The sequence below is a fragment of the Phragmites australis genome, chromosome 4 (assembly GCF_958298935.1).
Source record: "Phragmites australis chromosome 4, lpPhrAust1.1, whole genome shotgun sequence".
NCBI classification, from domain to species: Eukaryota; Viridiplantae; Streptophyta; class Magnoliopsida; order Poales; family Poaceae; genus Phragmites; species Phragmites australis.
The window spans coordinates 10,237,566-10,257,388 of NC_084924.1; the positions used below are offsets into that span (position 1 = coordinate 10,237,566).

Consider the following 19,823-nt stretch of genomic DNA (forward strand, 5'->3'; position numbering starts at 1 on the left):
GATTCCAGCTCGCCAGCGGAGTGGTCACGCTCACGCGCCGCACCGCGAGATATTCGTCGCGCTGCCTGCCAGGTTCGAGGAACGTACCACCATCGCCACCCGGATCCAAATCATGTGACTTCACACAGGCGCGAAGTCAGACAGCAGCAACAGTAATTCGAGAGAGGAGCTACAGTAATAAACAGCCTTCTGTGTTCACTGTAACATCAGGTACTGTGTATAGATCTCTGTTCACAAACTATCGTGTAGTTACTGTAGCATAAAAAATCTTACCATCCAGCTCAGATCTAATAGCTCACGTCAGAGCGAAAACAGAGGATCTCGTTCCCACAGGAAAAGATCCCTCCACATGCGCCCGCACCGCCCCGCCGGTGATTCCCAGAGGAAAAGAGCGCGCACCACCCGCCGACAAGCGTCGTGAACTGGCCAGCATTCCCGGCCCTCATCACGGAAACGAGGACGCGGAGACACGCGGGCACGGCCCCTGTCGGGCGCAAATAGCGAACAGGCTAGTCTTTTAGTGCGCTACTGATGCAGCAGGACTGGGGACCGTGGAGAGAGGAGTGCCCGCCCACTGTGGGGGTGTGAGCGTGACTTCTCGTGTGAGCCGTGACTCGAGCTGCCGCGGGCTGGCGAGCGCCATGGCGGGTCGGTGGGCGGTGCTGCTCGCGCTGCTGGTGGCGTGCGGCGGTGCCCGCGCCGTGGGGGCGGGGGGCGCGAGCTGGCTGGGCGGGCTGAGCCGGGCGTCGTTCCCCAAGGGGTTCGTCTTCGGGACGGCCACGTCGGCGTACCAGGTCGAGGGCATGGCGTCCTCCGGCGGCCGCGGGCCCTCCATCTGGGACGCATTCGCGCATACCCCAGGTAGCAATCATCTCTTGCTTGATTCGCTTCACCTGTGCGGCTGTGCCTGCCCCTAAACTAGAGGCCTCTGCTTCGACTAGTGCGGAGGCGGAGTCTGATGCGTAAGCGTACGAGATCCTAGGTATCATCGATGCTCGTTATTCACTCACGTCAATTACCGTACGTTAGCATGCTTAGTAGTTTGTCATGTAGCCTTCAGAGATGGCATACACGAGCGTATGTGATTGTTACTTACTAAGCGTCGATTGCCCGCTGGATCTGGGAAAACAGTGAGAATACCGATAATTGTGACTAAACATGTAGTACTACATACCGCGGACGTCTATTCGATTAGCCCTTTTTGGGGGGATTTTCTACTTGTTTTATTGTTTAGTTGATCAGGACATTTAGAGGACAGGGTGCATTTAGGTAAAAATTATGTACCAAATATGGAATGTTGGACAAAGGCTAATCTGATGTTGATGGGTGCGTCCTAAGCACTGCATTGATCGAGATCTATGCATCTTTGTACTTGTGAACTCTAGGCTGCTGTTCAGCTTAAACTATTTTCCAAATGTTCGTGCCTAAACTTGGGCCGTCAAACTCAGAAATGATACGTTGATATATGCTCCAACTTTTAAATTCCTGCCTATTAACATTCTCTATTTTGTGTTGTAATCAACAGGAAATATTGTAGGGAATCAAAATGGAGATGTTGCAGTGGATCAATACCATCGCTACAAGGTATATGACTACGAGAATTCAACAAAATCCAACTAGGTTTTATGCAGATGATATTTGAGGTATTAGAAAGTTTGGTAGCCTTATATTCAATCCTTTTGTTCCGCAACAGGAAGATGTTGATCTCATGAAAAGGTTGAATTTTGATGCCTACCGGTTTTCAATCTCATGGTCCAGGATCTTCCCAGGTAGATAAATCTGACTTAAGTTGTAGCATGGTATTACACGAGCAAAAGTTTTTCGGTCTTACTACCGCTGATGCATCTTTGGTTTATGTAGATGGCGAGGGAAGAGTCAATCAAGAAGGTGTAGCGTACTACAATAACTTGATAAATTACCTGCTTCAGAAAGGTATGTCATAAGCTGGAATAGAAAAATTCGACATCTGAGGCTTCCATTGTAACCTGTGCAAACTCATGGCTGAATATCTCCTTGAAAATTGAGCAGGCATTACTCCTTATGTCAATCTTTACCACTACGATCTTCCTCTTGCGCTTGAGAAGAAATATGGAGGCTGGTTAAGCACAAAGATGGCGTAAGTCATTCTAAAAAATAAATAAATGTTTATATCTGTTCATGTCTTGAGATTCATTTATGAATCTTAAAAGGTGAATCCTCATGTTGACAAAATATGAATATTGAATTGTTTCTATATTTTCAAGAAGACTGCACAATATAGAAGCACTCTTATTAAGATATGTTAGCCTAGCTAAATGTATCATGCTATAACTCTAATGTCACAAGTTATAGAAGGTGGAACACTATATTTATATATCTATACAATTTGTTTTGCAGGGAACTGTTTACAGACTACGCTGACTTCTGTTTTAAGACTTTTGGCAATCGTGTAAAGCACTGGTTTACATTCAATGAACCAAGGATAGTGGCTCTACTTGGTTATGACGTAGGGTCAAATCCTCCTCAAAGGTGCACCAAATGCGCTGCTGGTGGGAACTCCGCGACAGAACCTTATATTGTTGCTCATAATTTTCTCTTGTCACATGCTGCTGCAGTTGCAAGATACCGCAATAAGTATCAGGTATTTTCTACTTAAGAATCTCAGAGTTCCCCTGACAAAAACCCTTATAGAGCTCTTCTTAGAGTAAATTGTACTCCCTCTGGTCATAAAGACTTGACGTTTTGGACAAAATCCGGTCAAACTTTAAAAACTTTGATTAATAACTTTTAAAATATTTAGTTTGGCAACATTAAAATCATATATGTAGATTTGTCTTTAAAAAATGCTTTCATTATCTCAAATTTATTGGAGTTTATAAATGTATTCTAGCAGAAAATAGTGGTCAAAGGTACACATTGGAGACCGTGTCAAGTTCAAAACATCAAGTACTTTTTACTGGAGGGAGTATAATATTAGAATCGGCTTTTGGGAGTGCAGACCAAACTATCATCTTTTACTAAATGAAGTGTCCAGTCCTAAAATTACATATCACCAAATGAAGTGTAGCAGGGTGTCTATATGCTTGGAACAATGCTCCACATACTTTCAAGTTTCTATTTTTATTCTTGACTCATGAAATGCAATAACTTTCTTTCCTAAATAATTGGACATGTAAGCGGCATGCAATTTATGTATAAGGCTGTCCAATTTGTAAGATATGTACGACTTGTCAATTCTCATTAACATCTTCCTGTCAAAATTGCTGATGGAAGAACGAAATAAAATTTTCAAACCGTAGGCTGCTCAAAAAGGAAAGGTTGGAATAGTTCTAGACTTCAATTGGTATGAAGCTCTTTCAAACTCACCTGAAGACCAAGCAGCGGCTCAAAGAGCCAGGGACTTCCATATTGGTTGGTAAGCTATTCGAATATCCTGTCAGAATCTAAGTTTTGTTAAAAGAAAAGTACAAGTGCTAATATCATCGACAATTGCATTTGATGCAGGTTTGTTGATCCATTAATAAATGGGCATTATCCACAGATAATGCAAGATCTTGTGAAAGAGAGGCTGCCCAGGTTCACTCCTGAGCAAGCTAAATTGGTCAAGGGCTCAGCAGACTATATTGGGATTAATCAATACACAGCTAGCTACATGAAGGGGCAGAAATTGCTCCAGCAGACACCGAGTAGCTACTCAAACGATTGGCAGGTTCAATATGTTTGTGAGTTTCTTACCTTAAAGTTTTACCTAAATGCATTTACTTCAGATATTTTCACCTAAACCTTCGCCCCCTAAATTCTGCAGTTGCACGAAATGGCAAGCCAATTGGGCCACAGGTATGGAGTTATTCGCTTCAACCTTTCTCAACATCATTTACTTAGCTAGCACTACATATTACGATATCAACACCGACAAATTAAAAAATAACACGATGAATCCTTGATAACTAATGCATGAATATGTAGGCGAATTCTAATTGGCTTTACATAGTCCCGACGGGGATGTATGGTTGTGTGAACTACCTCAAGCAGAAGTATGGAAATCCAACAGTCTACATAACTGAGAACGGTATTCAATACAACCTCATATCCCTTGAATCCATAGTTTCATGAATGTGCTGTTTATCAAGGTTCAAGGGATGAACACATCAATCTTGTGGCATGTTCCCAGGAATGGATCAACCTGGAAACCTGACCCGCGACCAGTACTTGCGTGATGCCACAAGGGTGCGGTTCTACAGAAGCTACCTCACCGAGCTGAAAAAAGCCATCGATCAAGGCGCAAACGTGGCTGGCTACTTCGCATGGTCTCTCCTTGACAACTTTGAGTGGCTGTCAGGCTACACGTCCAAGTTTGGCATCGTCTATGTCGACTTCAACACGCTCGAACGGCACCCGAAGGCGTCGGCCTACTGGTTCAGAGATTTGCTGCAGAAACACTGAGACTCTGAGACCAACCTGAAGCTACCATTTTGTTCAGTTTTCCAATTTGCCTAGTGTTCGGATGGCACGACGATTCAGTGCCAATTCCGTGCTAGGCTATGGAAGTGGGAATAAAAGATGATAATCAGACACTCCGGTTAATTGTGCATTCCATGTTGTTATCAATGAAGTTATCAGTATGTTTCATGATGTTATCAGTATGTTTCAATGAAGTTTGATATGATATTAATTGAACATGTTTGAAGTGCTTGATGAGGAGTGAGTGATCTTCAGTATTCTTGTTTGGTCAAAATGTTAATATTTTTCCTAGATGTTATTTGACACAATAATTCAGAGAAAAACGAGTTGATTAACTCATTTTGGCAAATGTAGCCAGTTCAGCATCATCCCAAAATTAGGCAGTGACGCCCTAAACTGCAACAAAACAATGCTCATTTCTCTCTGTCCGCTGTCTAAGTTTGCCGTCCCCGGCAATTCCATTCTGGCCTCACTCACCCAAGCCCACATCGAAACATGCATGAACCAAACGCGCGCCAATTTGCATGCCAACCTCGACCAGACACGTACGGCTCGGCCCCCACGGTCCTAAGCTCCGTTCGCGCGCCACCGCCGTCGCATCGCCATGGCCACGGCGCCCGTCAAGTTCGTCGCCCTCGCCGTCGCGATGGCTGCGGCGGTCGTGCTCAGTTTCTTCTTCCCCTACCGGTGCCGCCACCTGCCGACGCCCTTCGTGTCCGGCGGTGTGCGGCGCCTCATCGTGGTGAGCAACGAACAGGAGGTCGGCGAGGATATGGACCTGGCCGACGGCAACGTGCAGCTGGTGTGCCACGGCTTCAGCGAGCACAACTACAGCCGGTCGGTGTGGTCGGAGCGCGCCAACATCCCCAGCGGCACTTCGGCGCGCCTGACGCTGCCCGCCGTGCGCGGCGACGAGGTGTTCGAGGTGCTGTGCTCGTACCGCGGCGCCAACCGGTGCTGGGCGCACGGCGTGCGGGTGTTCGGGAACCCAGGCCACGACAACCTCTTCTGCTCCGAGCATATCGGCGGGTGCGCGGTCAGGTTCCGCAAGGACGGCGGCGTGGAGAAGCTGTACGAGACGGCGGGCGGCTCCACCGCCAACGGGCGGCCCGACGTGCAGCCGCCGATCTTCATGGGGTTCGTGCCGGACTTCGACAACGCCAGGGACGGCGGGTGCGCGTCGAAGAGCTGCGTCGGGAGGAAGATCAACAGGGTGATCGGCGAGGAGAGCTGTTGCGACGATTCCTGTGGGGGGTGGGAGAAGGCATCGCCAAAAAAATGATCCATGCTCATGCATGCATGTAGAATTCATACCTGATTTTTTGTATATATAGAACATTGTAATTATACATGAATAGAAGACTCTTGGATCCAGTTCAATCTTGGTTCACGACACAGATACTGCTGAATCAATCAGGGTTGCCTCGGAATAAATGGGTTTTCGGATCCGCATTGTCAAAATAGAAAGGGGAAAAAAACATGTCCCAAGCAAAATAATAGCATCCTTTGAACAAAAAAATCTAGACGAGTTATGATGAGCTTTCATGACGATTAAGATAACATCTTGACAACGTATGGTACAACAATGGTGATTGTAATATTTCAAAGGTCTAGACAATATTGAAGCCCATCAGTCTCTGGATCTGAAAAAGGAAAACCGAATGAGAGGAAACATACAACAATAATGCGATTGACAGTGAAATTGTAAGTTGCTGCAGACAAACAAAACATACATCCTTTTGAGGTCTCCAACATAAATAATCGAGCAAAATCTAGAGAACTCGTAGCAATTGCATCCTTCCAGGCTCCAGCATAGGCATGTGACTGATCGATTGCTTAATCAGAGTCTTCATAGACACCCTCGTCGTCAGAAAGCTCATCGAAAGAACGGATATCCAGTTGATAGCGCAAGATGCCACCAATGCCACCAAATCCTCTACAGAACTGCGACCCCTCTTGAGATTTGTTGGTAATAAATTCAAGTGTGCAACCGAACTTCTTGTACTCGTTTGCAAACCATTCCAAAAGCGAGGTTTTATCCTGAACTTCCAACTCAGCATTGGTAGATGGATCGCGGAAATTGCTCTGGTCAGCTTCTTGCTCTTTGTTCAGATGTTTAATAATAATTTCTCCAGTTGCATTGTTCTTAAGCACATATCTGTTGACATCGAGGTTTTCCCACACTATCAAAGTCTCCACAGCACCCATTTCAAGAGCCTTTAGTGTGTCATCAACACCAAAGACATACTTCCCTGTATCTTGGCTAATTTCTTCAAAATACTTCCCAATCAACTTTTTCTCCTGTATGAACTTCACATTTGCTAGGATTTCAGCTGATAACTCAATTGCTTGGTTGAAGCCATTCTCACCACCATATGAGACGTCAACAACATTAAGTATTTTGGCCTGGAGGCGCTGATCAAACATGTCAGATTGGCTTAGTTCTGTTTTAAAATCAGCAGAACCAGCCAATATTAGTCCAGCAACATTAGGCTGACTGGTAGCTGGGTTGATGAAGAACTGAGTAGCAAGTTCAGCTGTCTTTCGGACATAATTATGACGTTTTTCCATCCGAAGCCGAGCAAAACGCAGAGCAGATTGACCTCCTCTTCCATGCTTCTTTGGGAGATCAACGGTGAATTTGTGAAGCACTTCACGAGTATTGCCACTCAGTGTGCCAAAAAGAGTTCCATTACCATCCATAACAATGAAGCCAAACTTGTCATCAGATTCCAAGAGCTCATTCAAAGCTTCAGTATGGAACTTGTTGTCACAAAGGTACAAGGATGCGTTGATAGGCTTGAAGGGCTCAAAATCAATAGTAACTTTCTTTTCCTTGCCATCTTCAGTAACGATTGTTCCAGTGTAGAGAACCAGACCATTTGGGGGAACCTTGTTATACAGCTTCAACCTCTGCTGAGCTGAGGTGATGGCTGCCAAAACAGATTGCCGATTGACTCTACTCTTAATGTTTGAAGCAGTACCATATTCATCACCCAACATCTTGGTCACACGGGAGATTTGATCACGAGGAGGCATAATCAGAGAAATCATGCTTGTACCATTGCCTCTAGCAGACTCCAGCCCCTTGATCAACTTCTTAATCTTCCAAATCTCAATATTCTTGTCGGTTTCTTGACCGTCAGACATCTTGGCAAAAGTATGGTACTTGATTTACCTGCATAATACCAAATGTAAAGACTATGAGTATGAGAGACAGGATTACAGAAGCTGTCAAGGACAAGATATTGAACATAACTCAATTATAAATAGAGTAATACAAAAGGGAGAGTAAAACATTGGCTAGTGAATTGGCAATGGCTATTTTCTGAAGAAAGAATGCCATCCAAGCTCAGATGCTAACAAGTCATAGCAGCAGAGCAAATCATTATACTTCAAAACCAAAAGAGCATTAATTCAAATTTATGATCTTCAAATATTTTGTACAGAATATAATTGTAATTAAACGGATATAACGTCTAAAATTCACAAATAACCCCACAATCAAGGCACATACAAGTTACAAAGAAAACCATGAACCGCATGTTGCTTTTTACAAATAAATAACTACTTATGACATGATGATAGCAGAACTAGCACCAGAGGCATGGCACGCATGAAGAATATCAGAGCTGATGCTACTTGTTGCACTCTGTATCCAGGAAATATATTGGAGGACTGGTTTCACCTCGTTTTGGAATGTCAATTCAGTCAAGATTACTTGGAGGTTATGGATATGCTGCTTCTAGCTAAAACCAAGTCTGGTCAAAAGAAAGTTTTATTCAGGGGGTTAATTACATTTGCCCTCCAGAATATTTGGATTCAAATGAATAATTGGGTTTTCAATGAAGTCCCCACGAATAAATATAGATAGAAGAGAGTCCTTTTACTAAACGAAAGAGCTTCATCGCCTATGATGGAGGCTTTGAGTAGCTTGATGGCTTATGTTTATTGTGATTCCTACATGGAAATCCTTAAAATGCAGCAAAAAAAATAGAAAATTGGGATAATTCCCCAACAGATGATTCTGTTGAACACTTAATTAACAGGACATGCTGGTTAATTCACACAAATACGTGACTCGCAGTCCTAACCAACACCCAATAAATTAACCAAAACTTATGGGAGCAAACCGTCGGTGCTCATTAGGCAATTCCATTAGAATATCATTAATTTGTAACACCTTACAGAAGACAAATTACCGGCAGCAGCCAATGGACAACATCCAGTAGATCAAAAAGTTACTGCACTCTTTGGTACTGATACTAACGAACGCGCACATAGCGATACGTATGGATAGATGGAGACTTCCAACATCATTCGTGGGTTTTGTTGACGTTGTTTTCTCAAGAACGGTATATAGGCTAACAAACTGAAGTAGTAGCATGGAGGTGGCTTGGAAAGCAAGCAAAATGGAGCCACTACAGTGAACTGCCACTCTCGGATAGAGATGGCATGCTCGTCCTTGCAGTACACACACCCAACAATTCTGGATGCTTTCCGTACTCCGTCGCACAGCAAACTGGAAGGATTGAAGCATACATCCCCAGAACGAAAGATTCAGATTTGAGAACTCAGCTCACAGCGAAGAAGAGATCCTGCAGAACAAAACGAGCAAGCAATCCAAGCAAGCCAGGCCAGGGTTGCTTACCAACGAGACAAGGACGAGGGATGGGACTGCGTTCTTTCGGCGGAGCCCTGATGGAGGCGTGTTCGGCGGGGAGTCGCCGCGCCGCCGCCAACGGCAGGGGAAGAGGAGAGGTCGATTAGTTAGGGCTGGACCGCAGGGTCGGGCGGCTAATTTTCATACTGTTTTATTTGGGTTTTACTACTCCACAGTGGTAAATTTATGATTCGATTTACAGTTTATAAATTTAATGGATCTATTTGTCAGTCTTAATAGAAAATTGTCATTCTGGTAGAATGGTAAAAAATTAAATATTTTATTTTATTTATAACTCTATGGCTCATTTGGACTCTCGTGTTGTCGGTTTTATCTGAGATCTTTAATTAGCCTTTTATTAAGTTAGCCATTATTTATTTGAAGATATCTGACAGAAACAAGTCTCACATGTCATGTTCATAATAAATAGCATATTAAGGATTAGATAGTTTTTTGGTAGCATATCATAGATTTATCCAAAAACAAACACATTAGGCTTTTAGCAGAGGAGTGGCAAAAATAAAATGTGCAGAATTTTGATGCAAAGCAAATAATAGTGCATTCCTTGTTGTCAAAATCTCCCTTCTTTAAAATGTGCATATTATATATTGGGACGCCATGCGTGTTTACTAGATCTTTATCTAATGAAAATTTCCCTTCTCAATATTATTAAAACATTTCAATATTTTTTAAACCTAGTTCAACAATTTTAAAAACATGTCAACAATTTCGGAACCAAGCTCGACAATTTTTGGAACCTATCAACACGTTTGGAAACCTAATTCAATTTTTGTAAATCTAGTTCACCAATTTCTGAAAGCTGTCAATAGTTTTTTAAACCTAGTTTAATAAGTTCTGAAACATGTCAACAAAATTTTAAACCTTTCAATAATTTTAAGCTAAAAGAGGAATGTGGTCATTTAGCCAAAAACATAAACTTAGATAAAAAGGAATTATCTCTTTTAGCCAAAAATAGAAAATAGTAAAAAAAAAAGAAGGAAAGCGTTCACTAGACCGTTCACTACTTAGCAATCTTCTTAGATCTTTTCTAAGATTAAGACGAATGGCCGGCCCTTCGAACCTCAGAAGCTATCCTACTTTCATAACTACCACTACGAATGATCTTCCTTGTATAAGGGTGAACACAAACAGCTTCGCAATAATGATACAAGCACGTCCCTCCAGACGGATACATTGATCCATTCTAGTTCATTTGGTAACTCAAAATCGAGTGGAATGTTTTCCAAATCGACACACTGCACTTCAGTCTGCCTGTATGACTGCACATTCCTAATTAGGAATTGATCATCCTATCAGGATCAGAGCCTGAGCTTGTCCTGCTACACGCCAATGCAATTGGAGGGTGACCTTCTCTGACTGACTAGTCCATTGGAAAGTACATTTCCTGGAGTATCTAGGTTAAAAGCTCCGACACAACCACATGCCAAGTGGTCGTCCTTGACAAACAAGGCTCACAAATCACAATCTTGTTATCAAACGCACAGATCACTCCTTGTTATCAGCAACTGTACCGGATTCCATGTGAACAATGGCGCAATATATCAGCTCATTGCAGGACGAAAGCTGGTATTGCGTTAACCATATCTAAACTATCTTCATCGCTTAAAACAGGGTCAATTTCACAACATTACGTTGCTAATACACCAATACAAGTCCAAGTTCATATGTTGAAGTATGCAATATGACAAACCAGAAACCTGGCCCTAGAGTATCAACTCTGGACATGTAAATATGATATGCAAACAGATGGCGGCATGTAGTACATCACTTCAATGGAAACATTCCAGACCAACGACTGCTTGTAACTGCAGCCAGCTGCACAATTTGTCGGATCCGTACTTGGCACTGCACTAGTACTGAAGGCAACACTGACCAGGAAAAGGAAACAAAACTACAATTCAAATTAGAGTATATAGAGTGCTTTACAACACCTATGGTTTGACAGTATTTCCATATGCTGGGTTAAAAAATAACGTATATCCAACACACGGCCTACCAAACTTCTCTAAACACTAATCAAAAGTTATGACCTACCAAATTTCTCCAAACACTAATAAAAAAATTTGACAGTATTTCCATATGCTGGGTTAAGAAATAACGTATATCCAACACACGGCCTACCAAATTTCTCCAAACACTAATCAAAAGTTATGACCTACCTCTGCAACTTCTCTACTTCACCCCCAGGTATCTCCCGAAAAATTCCATGCCTAGCAAAAGGGACATCCAAGTCACATGGTATGAGAAGAGGTGCATGAAAGACTACTCGCCAGAGCTTTTGAAAACAGCTTTTTTCACACGTGTGTATCAGCTTATGCACCTCTTTCAGCCTCCCGGGAACAAAAACATAGGATGGTCAACCCCATAAAAATAGGAAAAGCATGGTCATCTGTTACTGAAGCTGCCTGTTTGGGTTCGTGTAACATAGGAGAGGCGTGCAGAAGGAATCAGAGGGGCTTCCTCATCAACTACTGCAGCTTCTGATGCCAGGCCTCCAATGACAGTCCCATCGTTGTTGTCCATAGAATTGTCAGGCCTGTGTATATTTAAGACCTTCTTGTCCTGCAAATAGACGGGAGACTTCAGCACCTGAGCGGAAGCATTAGAATTTGAAGGTAATCATTTGGTCTCACCAACTATTTCTCACTTGCATCAAACCTGAAGGTTCGTTCTCAAGCTATATTAAAGAGGTACAGAAGTTGTATCCACGAGAGCCAAACACTGAAAGTCTAAAACAGTATTACTCAACCTTATGGCTATAAGGTGGTTTGTGATGACATGGACATGATGTTAGAGTTAATCTTGTTTATGTGTTTTGTGTGATTATTAGTCAGATGTGTGGGAGAGTGCTCAGTAATTGCATGCATGAGTTATTGTTGATTAGATAAAGCCATGAACTCCAGGAAGGTGTGTGCCGTGGAGTTGTGGCCAAGTCAGGTGAAGTGTGTCGCATGGCATGGTGCTGTTAGTGCAGGTTAGTTAGTGGAGAGATTAGAGGAGATCTGCATGCAAGAGGTTGTGTCGTGCATGTAGGAAGTTGATTAGTGGTTAAGCCATGGAGTGCTTGGCCGGGTCGTGCGGCCAAACATGGCGGACGTGGGTGAGTGCCGGCCACGGCAGTGCGTGGCTATTTAATCATCCCTGTAATCAGTGTGTGGAAGTAGAAAGTGAGAAGGCCAAGTGAAAAGGCTCTGGTGTGCAGAGCAAAAAAGTCTTCCCTGTGTGTTTTGGTGTGCTCACTGAGCGTTGATTTCTTGCTAGCTTCTCCACAGTACGAAGAGTTGAGTTCTCGCGTTGAGTTCCAGTCCGTGTTCGAGTGTTAGCTTCTTTCTCTGTGCGTGTGTGAGAGCGAGAGCTAGGCCAACATTTGGTATTCAGAGCCAAGGTTGCGTGCTTGCGGCCATGTCCGGCGACGGTTCTGTGTACACTCCGCCGGGTCGACGCAAGGGTGCTGCCGGCAGCGACAACGACGTCAGCGGCAACAACGGCAGCCATGAGCTGGTCGTGCAGCAAGTGAAGGAGGCGGGGGTGACGGTGCGTTACCCCATGCTCTCCGAGAACAACTACGGCGTGTGGGCAGTGAAGATGAAGATCTTCATGCGCGCACAAGGCGTGTGGGCGGCCGTGGAGGGTGATGAAGCCGTCGATGAGAAGAAGGACCAAACGGCTCTCGCCGCTATTGTCCAAGCTGTGCCGGAGGCTGTGGTGATGGCCATATCCGAGAAGGAGACGGCAAAGGAGGCTTGGGATGCTCTCAAGAAGATGCATGTTGGTGAAGATCGTGTGAAGAAGGCCCGAGTACAGACTCTCAAGAGGGAGCTTGCTGGTATGTACATGGGTGAATCTGAGAAAGTTAATGAGTTTGCTTTGAAGGTTACCACTATCGTGAATGAGATACGCTCTCTTGGCACGAAAGTGGAGGAGGTAACTGTCGTTGAGAAGCTCCTGCACTCTGTCCCTGACAAGTTCCAACCACTTGTCAGTACCATTGAACAATGGGGCGATGTGATGGAGATGTCAGTGACAGAGGCTATTGGGCGCTTGCGGGCGTTCGAGGAGTCGTCAAAGGGGCGGCAGCGTGACAGTGAAGGGGGGTCGCAGCTGCTGTTTGCGGGCGCCGAGCCGCGGCTCACGCGTGCCGAGTGGGAGGCCAAGGTCGCTGAAGAGAAGAAGAGTGGTGATGGCTCCGGCAGCGGCATCAACAAGAATGGTGAAAAGAAAAAGTATCGCAGCAAGTTCGACAAGTCGAAGATTGAGTGTCGCAGGTGTGGTGAGCTAGGGCACTTCGCAGATGAGTGCGATGAGCCGAGGAAGACGACCAAGGAAATGGCGCAGCTTGCCGTTGCTGATGCAGATGATGAGCCAGCATTGCTTTAAAGTCCGAAGTGGAGGTGCAGAAGAATAAAGGCAACAAGATTAAGGGGGAGATTGTTAGAGTTAATCTTGTTTATGTGTTTTGTGTGATTATTAGTCAGATGTGTGGGAGAGTGCTCAGTAATTGCATGCATGAGTTATTGTTGATTAGATAAAGCCATGAACTCCAGGAAGGTGTGTGCCGTGGAGTTGTGGCCGAGTCAGGTGAAGTGTGTCGCATGGCATGGTGCTGTTAGTGCAGGTTAGTTAGTGGAGAGATTAGAGGAGATCTGCATGCAAGAGGTTGTGTCGTGCATGTAGGAAGTTGATTAGTGGTTAAGCCATGGAGTGCTTGGCCGGGTCGTGCGGCCAAACATGGCGGACGTGGGTGAGTGCCGGCCACGGCAGTGCGTGGCTATTTAATCATCCCTGTAATCAGTGTGTGGAAGTAGAAAGTGAGAAGGCCAAGTGAAAAGGCTCTGGTGTGCAGAGCAAAAAAGTCTTCCCTGTGTGTTTTGGTGTGCTCACTGAGCGTTGATTTCTTGCTAGCTTCTCCACAGTACGCAGAGTTGAGTTCTCGCGTTGAGTTCCAGTCCGTGTTCGAGTGTTAGCTTCTTTCTCTGTGCGTGTGTGAGAGCGAGAGCTAGGCCAACACATGAGACAGTTTAAGTTGTAAAAACTAGGGCTATATATGTGCTCTAAACTCTAGTTGAACCTAAGTGGACGAAACTGCATGGCGTATGTGTCTAATACTCCTTTTATTGAGATCATGTGTCTGATACTAAGGGTCTGTTTGTTTCAGCTTATAGATTATGATCACAATCTGCAATCTGCAACAAACATGACAGATTGTAAAAGCTAGATTGTATAATCCAGCCTCCAGATTGCAACAGTCCAGCAATCCGCCTTCTACAAGCTTCTACAGATTGTACAATCTAGCTTTTTACAATCCACAATCTACAAACTGTTTTTCACAATCCACAGCTAAAATAAACAGGCCCTAAGATTCTGGTTGGCAGAAGTTGGTTAGAGCATAGAAGAACAAGAATAAGCTGAAGAAACTAGAGATAAGAGAGGTAAGGCATGTCTTGCATTGCTAAGAGAACAAAAGAATAACAGGAGAAGAAGAAACAACCAATTCTAGTCTAAAACATTGTATGTCTTATGCGACAACATAATGCTCATGGTTGGGGCAAAATGATAGAATTTTCCTAATAGTAGTGTTTTACACGACAACAAAATGGAAGTTGGGAGAAGAGCAAACAAGATGATGAAAATGAAACATGAAACAACACTATCCTATCACATTTACCTCTTTGAAATAGAGGTACATTAAAGTTCTCTTTTTACATAAACAAGGGGAGAAGAGCAAACAAGATGATGAAAATGAAACATGGAACAACGCTATCCTATCTCATCTACCTCTTTGAAATAGCGATAAATTAAAGATCTCTCTTACTGGCATATTAAACAAGGGGAGTACCTAACAAATTTCAAGAAAACTAAAAGCCTGTTTGGCAAAGCTTCAGCTCTAAGAATTTTTGGAGCTGCTCATCCCTAGCTGCAGAAATTCTTGGAGCTGGAGCTGTCGACAAATTGAGTCTTTGGTTAAGGCAACTTGTTCTTATTTTAGACTGAAAACAGATATTTAAATCACTTTATTTTATCCTATAAACTCCAAATCTCGCATGGACCTCGAAACTAGAGCTCTGCCAAATAGGGTCTAAATACAAAAACAGCATCAAGAAACTTGTACTGACTACTGACCTTTGTTGCTCTATCAGGAGTGTTATCTGCTGGAAGCTGGTTTGCTTTGCCATCTTTCATCTTCAAATAATTGTACAGGACAACACCAGAAAGAGCTACACACAAAATTGAAGCTAATTAAGAAGTCTAATAGCAACAGGCATATGTAAAATAAAAATGTGAACATATTATTCAAGATGCAAAAAAACAAAAACTTAATTACCAACTGCGTATCCAATTATGTTAAGGCTTGTAATAATAGATTCAGGAAAGATAATGGTTGAGAGGGCAATAAGTATCCAGTCCTTCAGAACTCCAGCAACTCGAATGGTAACAGCTCCAGTTCTTCCAATAACTAGGAATATGGATATATTCAATGCGAATGCAGAAAGTGCATTCAGAAAAAATATTGAATAGTTGAACTGAATTTGAGACACATCCATTTCTGGCTTTTCCAGCAAATACCATGGAATAAACAGGAAGATGAAACTGCATGAAAGAACAATACAATCAAGAAACTGCATGCAAAAAAAGGATAGGTATATTAAAGACACTTAGATTTTAGAACATGAAATAGTTAGCTCAATTTGAAAATGAATTGCATTGTAATTATAAAGTACAATACTTGCACTGAAAGAGATGCGACTGGCATAAAGGATAAAGGAATGAAAATTCTTCAGCATGGCTCTACAGTCTACACTTTGTATCTCAAGGATATACCCCATTACATACTTAAGCTAGCACAAACTTGAGATACTTGAATTGTCATGATCAGCTTATTTTGTACCCAACTAATACGACTAAACCCTTTGGTTATCTATAATGCATATGATTGGATTTCAAATGATGTAAGATACTCTTGCGAAACTAGCAGAGCGAGTTCATGTTTTACACTGAATCAGTATCAGAGAGTAGTATTCTAATGCTGTGAAACTATGACTATCATATCATTTCATTGCCCGTGTTTCGAAAAAAAATCATAACATTTCATCGTGTTTAGATGAATGTACCTCAGAAAGTACAGAGATAGTACATCAAACCATCAGAAGGGCATGGAAACTACTGTTACATTTTCCATTGTCTTAGGAGAACCAATTATACTGCAAAATTCTAGTACTTTCAGTTACAAATATATGTTACAGTAGAAGGTAGAAAGTCCTATCGATTATATATAATGCAAGTAGAAAATTCTTATTGATGAATTACCACACAAGCCTAAGTCAAGGAGCAGGTTCATCCAATATGTGATTAAGGACATCCTGTTCATGATCATATATGCAAAACATTTTACCAGCAATATTCAGCCAATTTGAGATGTGAAAGCAATGACCACAATTGCAATCTTGCATATTTTTGGAATATAGAATACCGGAGTTAATGATACTGTATTAAATGACTACATGTAACTAACTCCTTGAAATTATACATAACTATGCATTTCTAAGTCGTTGCTATCAAGAGCAATTTCAGAATATTTTTTGAAAAATATTTTGTAAGAGCAAGATCATAATATAATAATTTCATTTGACGGTCCTTGCCAGAAGCTATATCAATCAAGAGAGCATTTACAATATCAGATAGAGTTTCTGGTACCTGCAAGGGGCTATGTAATACAGGCTTGTGATAGGATTCAGGGTTAAGCCCTTCTTTTGGAGAAGGACCTGTGTTAGGACCAGCCTGAGGGCTTCCGCAAAAATGCCAGTTACTTGGTATAATGTTCCAATCACATTAAAGTGAATCTCGCCATATGATGAAACTACAACACCAACACTGACCAACACCATGTTCAAGAAGAGGTCCCATCTTAATTTGTCGGTACCGCATATAACAGCCATTATAAATGTTGCTACAGGCACTGCATTTCAAAGCACCTCAAGTCAGTACCATCACAACAATAATATTGTATAAGCTATTAAGCTCATGGATGAATCTTTGCAGTACAATATAAAGGGAGTAGCATGCGAACGCACTCAAGGCCTTGAGCATCTGAATGAAGGCCACAGAAATATACAAGTATGCCGTGTTGCCAAACCTGAAAAAAAAAAAAGGCAACCAAAATCGATGTATGAGTGTTATACAAGGGGAAAACATGGTTTGCACACCTGATTTAAGAACTCTACAGGGGCACTAAGAATTGACATGCACAATAAGGCGTATGATGGGAAGTTAGTAAATAGTAGTTCACATGCTAGTGCCAGAAGGTAACAAAGTTATAGTTGGTACACGGATTCAATTTGCATATCAAGGATTGTGGTACTGCAGTGCACTGCAAAGCTGCCATCTAAATCACATACAAAGGGAAGGAATGAATAAATTCCGTTGAGTAAGTGGAGTGTTTTTTGCCACGGTTGTGCTTTACAAAATTCTAGAACAATAAGACTAATACATCTATACCTTCCCTTATTGATATTGACCCTTTAACAAGTTATATGAACAAAAGTAACCAAACCAAACGAAAGCCCATACATAGGGCACTCTTGCATCCATACAACAACCTAGTGTAACTAAGCCTACTAATGTATTTCACCCACAACTGTTGACAATTTCACATGATACATAAGTCATATTATTCTAGCAATTGGTGTACCAGGCAAATGGTGCAAAAAGACAACCTGACAAAAGCTTCGTAATATAAATTAGATCTGCAACTCATTAGCGGCAGTGCAGCACATTATCGTAAGGAAATCAACCAGATCATTACGAAGCACCAGCACTGCAAGTATCATACTGTGTGTGCATGTTTACAATCAAGTTAGATAAGATGTTTTACCATTTAAGGCATTTAACTTGATAATATTTTGTGCATGCCTGAATAGGCATGCTTTTGATGCAGGAAAGTAATAGAAACATCCTTGCAAACATAACAGAAATGAAAGATCAAGACCACATTGTGCACATTTAGCTTACCACAGACTTGATGCGAAGAAGGCACTAATTGGAATTACACATGTGGCATATCTGCATAAAGGGGTCAAATGACTAATGACTAAGAGTCAAACTTATATATAATGAGAGAACAAGAAGCGAATGCTCTTACATATGGAAAGTCATCTTAACGGGTGCAACAACCTGCATTACAAATGATAACAAAACAAATCCATTAGCTCCACAAAAAATTAAACGACATTGCCAGACAGCCCAACAATCTAAACCAAAGATTGCGATAAAAAATTCATTTCTCATCTGTTCTTGCATAATAGTAATTGTTACTTGAAATAATAATTTATGGGTCACTTGGTTGAAATAGGAACATCATTAGACAGAACAATATGGTATACATCAACAGTGGAAGCTTATAACAAGAAAATGGCGCAGAGAAGACCACCTTAAAAACTCGGACCAGGAAGAATGTCACGATTCCAGAAAATGCCATGTGAATCATTGTAAGAGTAATAGGAAAGGGAAATTTGAAGTACTTTGGAGATAGGACCCACTGCAGTCACAAAAGTTGAGAGAATTAAGTTCATAATCAAACACCACATGTACCAAAATAGAAGCACATAATACAAAACGTAATGAAAAGTTCTGACTCTGCATTATCAGCACACAATTCCGTAGAGTGCGAACGAGCACATTGTACGACAATCAATGACAGTGACAGTGTGCTGTAGCAAAACCATGATTCAACTAACAGTGACAGCTAAAAGTTCCTATAGAAATTAACCACTCCAATAGACCGTTCACCAACCCAACAATTAACAAATATGCCCAATCGAAGTAGAACCCCTACATAACAGAATCACATAAACCAAGACGTAAAACGCTAAATCTGCACAGGAGCACGAACACTTAGCAAATTAACTGGACTTGGGGACAAAATGGACAGCAGTTCACCATAGAGGCACACGCCATTTTCCTCGATTGCTTCGCCACCGACTACAGAACGAACCCTACCTTGCTTCACCACCACTCTACCGCACGGCAAATAAAGAGGCACGCATAAACCCGCTTTGGAAGGAAATGATCCCTACTTTGTTGAACAGGATGACTCCCGACGAGAGGCAGACGTAGATCAGTAGGTAGAGGTAGGTCAGCAGGAGCTGCCTGCCGATCATCTTCGCGGCGGCGCCCCCGCCTAGGCTCTCGGGGAGTGGCGGTCGCTGGAGGAGGATGCGGAGGTGCCGGCTGGAATCAGATCGGAGATGCGGCTGGGGGGATGGGGAGGAGGAAGAGGCAGGGGATGTCGCGCAAAAGGTACAGGGCATGTGCAGGAATGTGATTTAAAGTGGACGGATCGATCTTACAGTACTGTTACAGTACTAGTGTAATAGTATTTTTGGTTACTGTATTTCTAGCTATTTGATAAAGTTATGAGTATTTTAGTGGACATAATTTGTTACCTAATAGGTATACAGTTACGGATACGAATAAAATTTATCATATTTGTGTACATGTTTACCTGTGACTATATATATATACATAAGTAGACCGTAGATAGTCCAACTCTAACTCTAATCCCCATCCACTCGATGCTGGCTACTAGCCCGCCACCATTTCACACCTTATCCCTATTGATCCACCCAAGCACCCGGCCATGACACCAAGCCAATCCACCACCGTCCCTCTGCCGTTTGAGATCCCCGCGCTCCCTCCGCCCATT

At 42.6% G+C, this 19,823-nt stretch overlaps 3 protein-coding genes across 5 annotated transcripts; 1 reads left to right on the forward strand and 2 right to left on the reverse strand.

Moving 5' to 3' along the window:
- Positions 1 to 407: 407 nt before the first annotated feature.
- LOC133915640 (beta-glucosidase 7) lies at positions 408 to 4,674 on the forward strand. 2 transcript variants are annotated; one of them, XR_009909361.1, is made up of 11 exons: positions 408 to 861; positions 1,526 to 1,584; positions 1,694 to 1,769; positions 1,861 to 1,932; positions 2,029 to 2,116; positions 2,377 to 2,620; positions 3,279 to 3,394; positions 3,484 to 3,688; positions 3,785 to 3,816; positions 3,946 to 4,048; positions 4,151 to 4,295. XR_009909361.1 is itself a non-coding variant. In XM_062358874.1 (11 exons), exons 1-11 carry the CDS (start codon positions 642 to 644, stop codon positions 4,420 to 4,422), a joined length of 1,500 nt encoding a protein of 499 aa, XP_062214858.1. In that variant the 5' UTR covers positions 414 to 641; the 3' UTR covers positions 4,423 to 4,674. The 2 variants fall into 2 exon arrangements, 1 of the variants encoding a protein (XP_062214858.1); XM_062358874.1 differs by having other exon boundaries at positions 414 to 861; positions 3,484 to 3,701; positions 4,151 to 4,674.
- Positions 4,675 to 5,927: 1,253 nt separating this feature from the next.
- On the reverse strand, positions 5,928 to 9,250 carry LOC133915641 (eukaryotic peptide chain release factor subunit 1-3). 2 transcript variants are annotated; one of them, XR_009909362.1, is made up of 3 exons: positions 9,092 to 9,250; positions 6,174 to 7,618; positions 5,928 to 6,083 (listed from the first exon to the last, which is right to left on the reverse strand). XR_009909362.1 is itself a non-coding variant. In XM_062358875.1 (2 exons), exon 2 carries the CDS (start codon positions 7,588 to 7,590, stop codon positions 6,277 to 6,279), a length of 1,314 nt encoding a protein of 437 aa, XP_062214859.1. In that variant the 5' UTR covers positions 7,591 to 7,618; positions 9,092 to 9,250; the 3' UTR covers positions 5,928 to 6,276. The 2 variants fall into 2 exon arrangements, 1 of the variants encoding a protein (XP_062214859.1); XM_062358875.1 differs by having other exon boundaries at positions 5,928 to 7,618.
- A 1,750-nt stretch (positions 9,251 to 11,000) lies between these two features.
- Positions 11,001 to 19,448, reverse strand: LOC133915642 (probable sugar phosphate/phosphate translocator At1g48230). The gene is made up of 9 exons (XM_062358876.1): positions 19,195 to 19,448; positions 18,549 to 18,656; positions 18,261 to 18,292; positions 18,131 to 18,181; positions 17,194 to 17,255; positions 16,817 to 17,078; positions 15,447 to 15,712; positions 15,245 to 15,339; positions 11,001 to 11,686 (listed from the first exon to the last, which is right to left on the reverse strand). The coding sequence occupies exons 1-9, from the start codon at positions 19,426 to 19,428 to the stop codon at positions 11,510 to 11,512; spliced, it is 1,287 nt and encodes a 428-aa protein (XP_062214860.1). The 5' UTR covers positions 19,429 to 19,448; the 3' UTR covers positions 11,001 to 11,509.
- Between the last annotated feature and the right edge of the window lie 375 nt (positions 19,449 to 19,823).

What these genes read in the sequence shown, in the direction of transcription:
- LOC133915640 (XM_062358874.1), top strand. Translation starts at nt 642, where the DNA reads ATGGCGGGTCGGTGGGCGGTGCTGCTCGCGCTGCTGGTGGCGTGCGGC. An exon ending in ATGGTCCAGGATCTTCCCAG is followed by an intron (nt 1,770 to 1,860) that starts GTAGATAAATCT and finishes TGGTTTATGTAG; the next exon opens with ATGGCGAGGGAAGAGTCAAT. An exon ending in AAATTACCTGCTTCAGAAAG is followed by an intron (nt 1,933 to 2,028) that starts GTATGTCATAAG and finishes AAAATTGAGCAG; the next exon opens with GCATTACTCCTTATGTCAAT.
- LOC133915641 (XM_062358875.1), bottom strand. Translation starts at nt 7,590, where the DNA reads ATGTCTGACGGTCAAGAAACCGACAAGAATATTGAGATTTGGAAGATT.
- LOC133915642 (XM_062358876.1), bottom strand. Translation starts at nt 19,428, where the DNA reads ATGCCCTGTACCTTTTGCGCGACATCCCCTGCCTCTTCCTCCTCCCCA. An exon ending in GAGTCATCCTGTTCAACAAA is followed by an intron (nt 18,657 to 19,194) that starts GTAGGGATCATT and finishes TTGTGACTGCAG; the next exon opens with TGGGTCCTATCTCCAAAGTA. An exon ending in TATTACATAGCCCCTTGCAG is followed by an intron (nt 15,713 to 16,816) that starts GTACCAGAAACT and finishes TCTTTCATGCAG; the next exon opens with TTTCATCTTCCTGTTTATTC.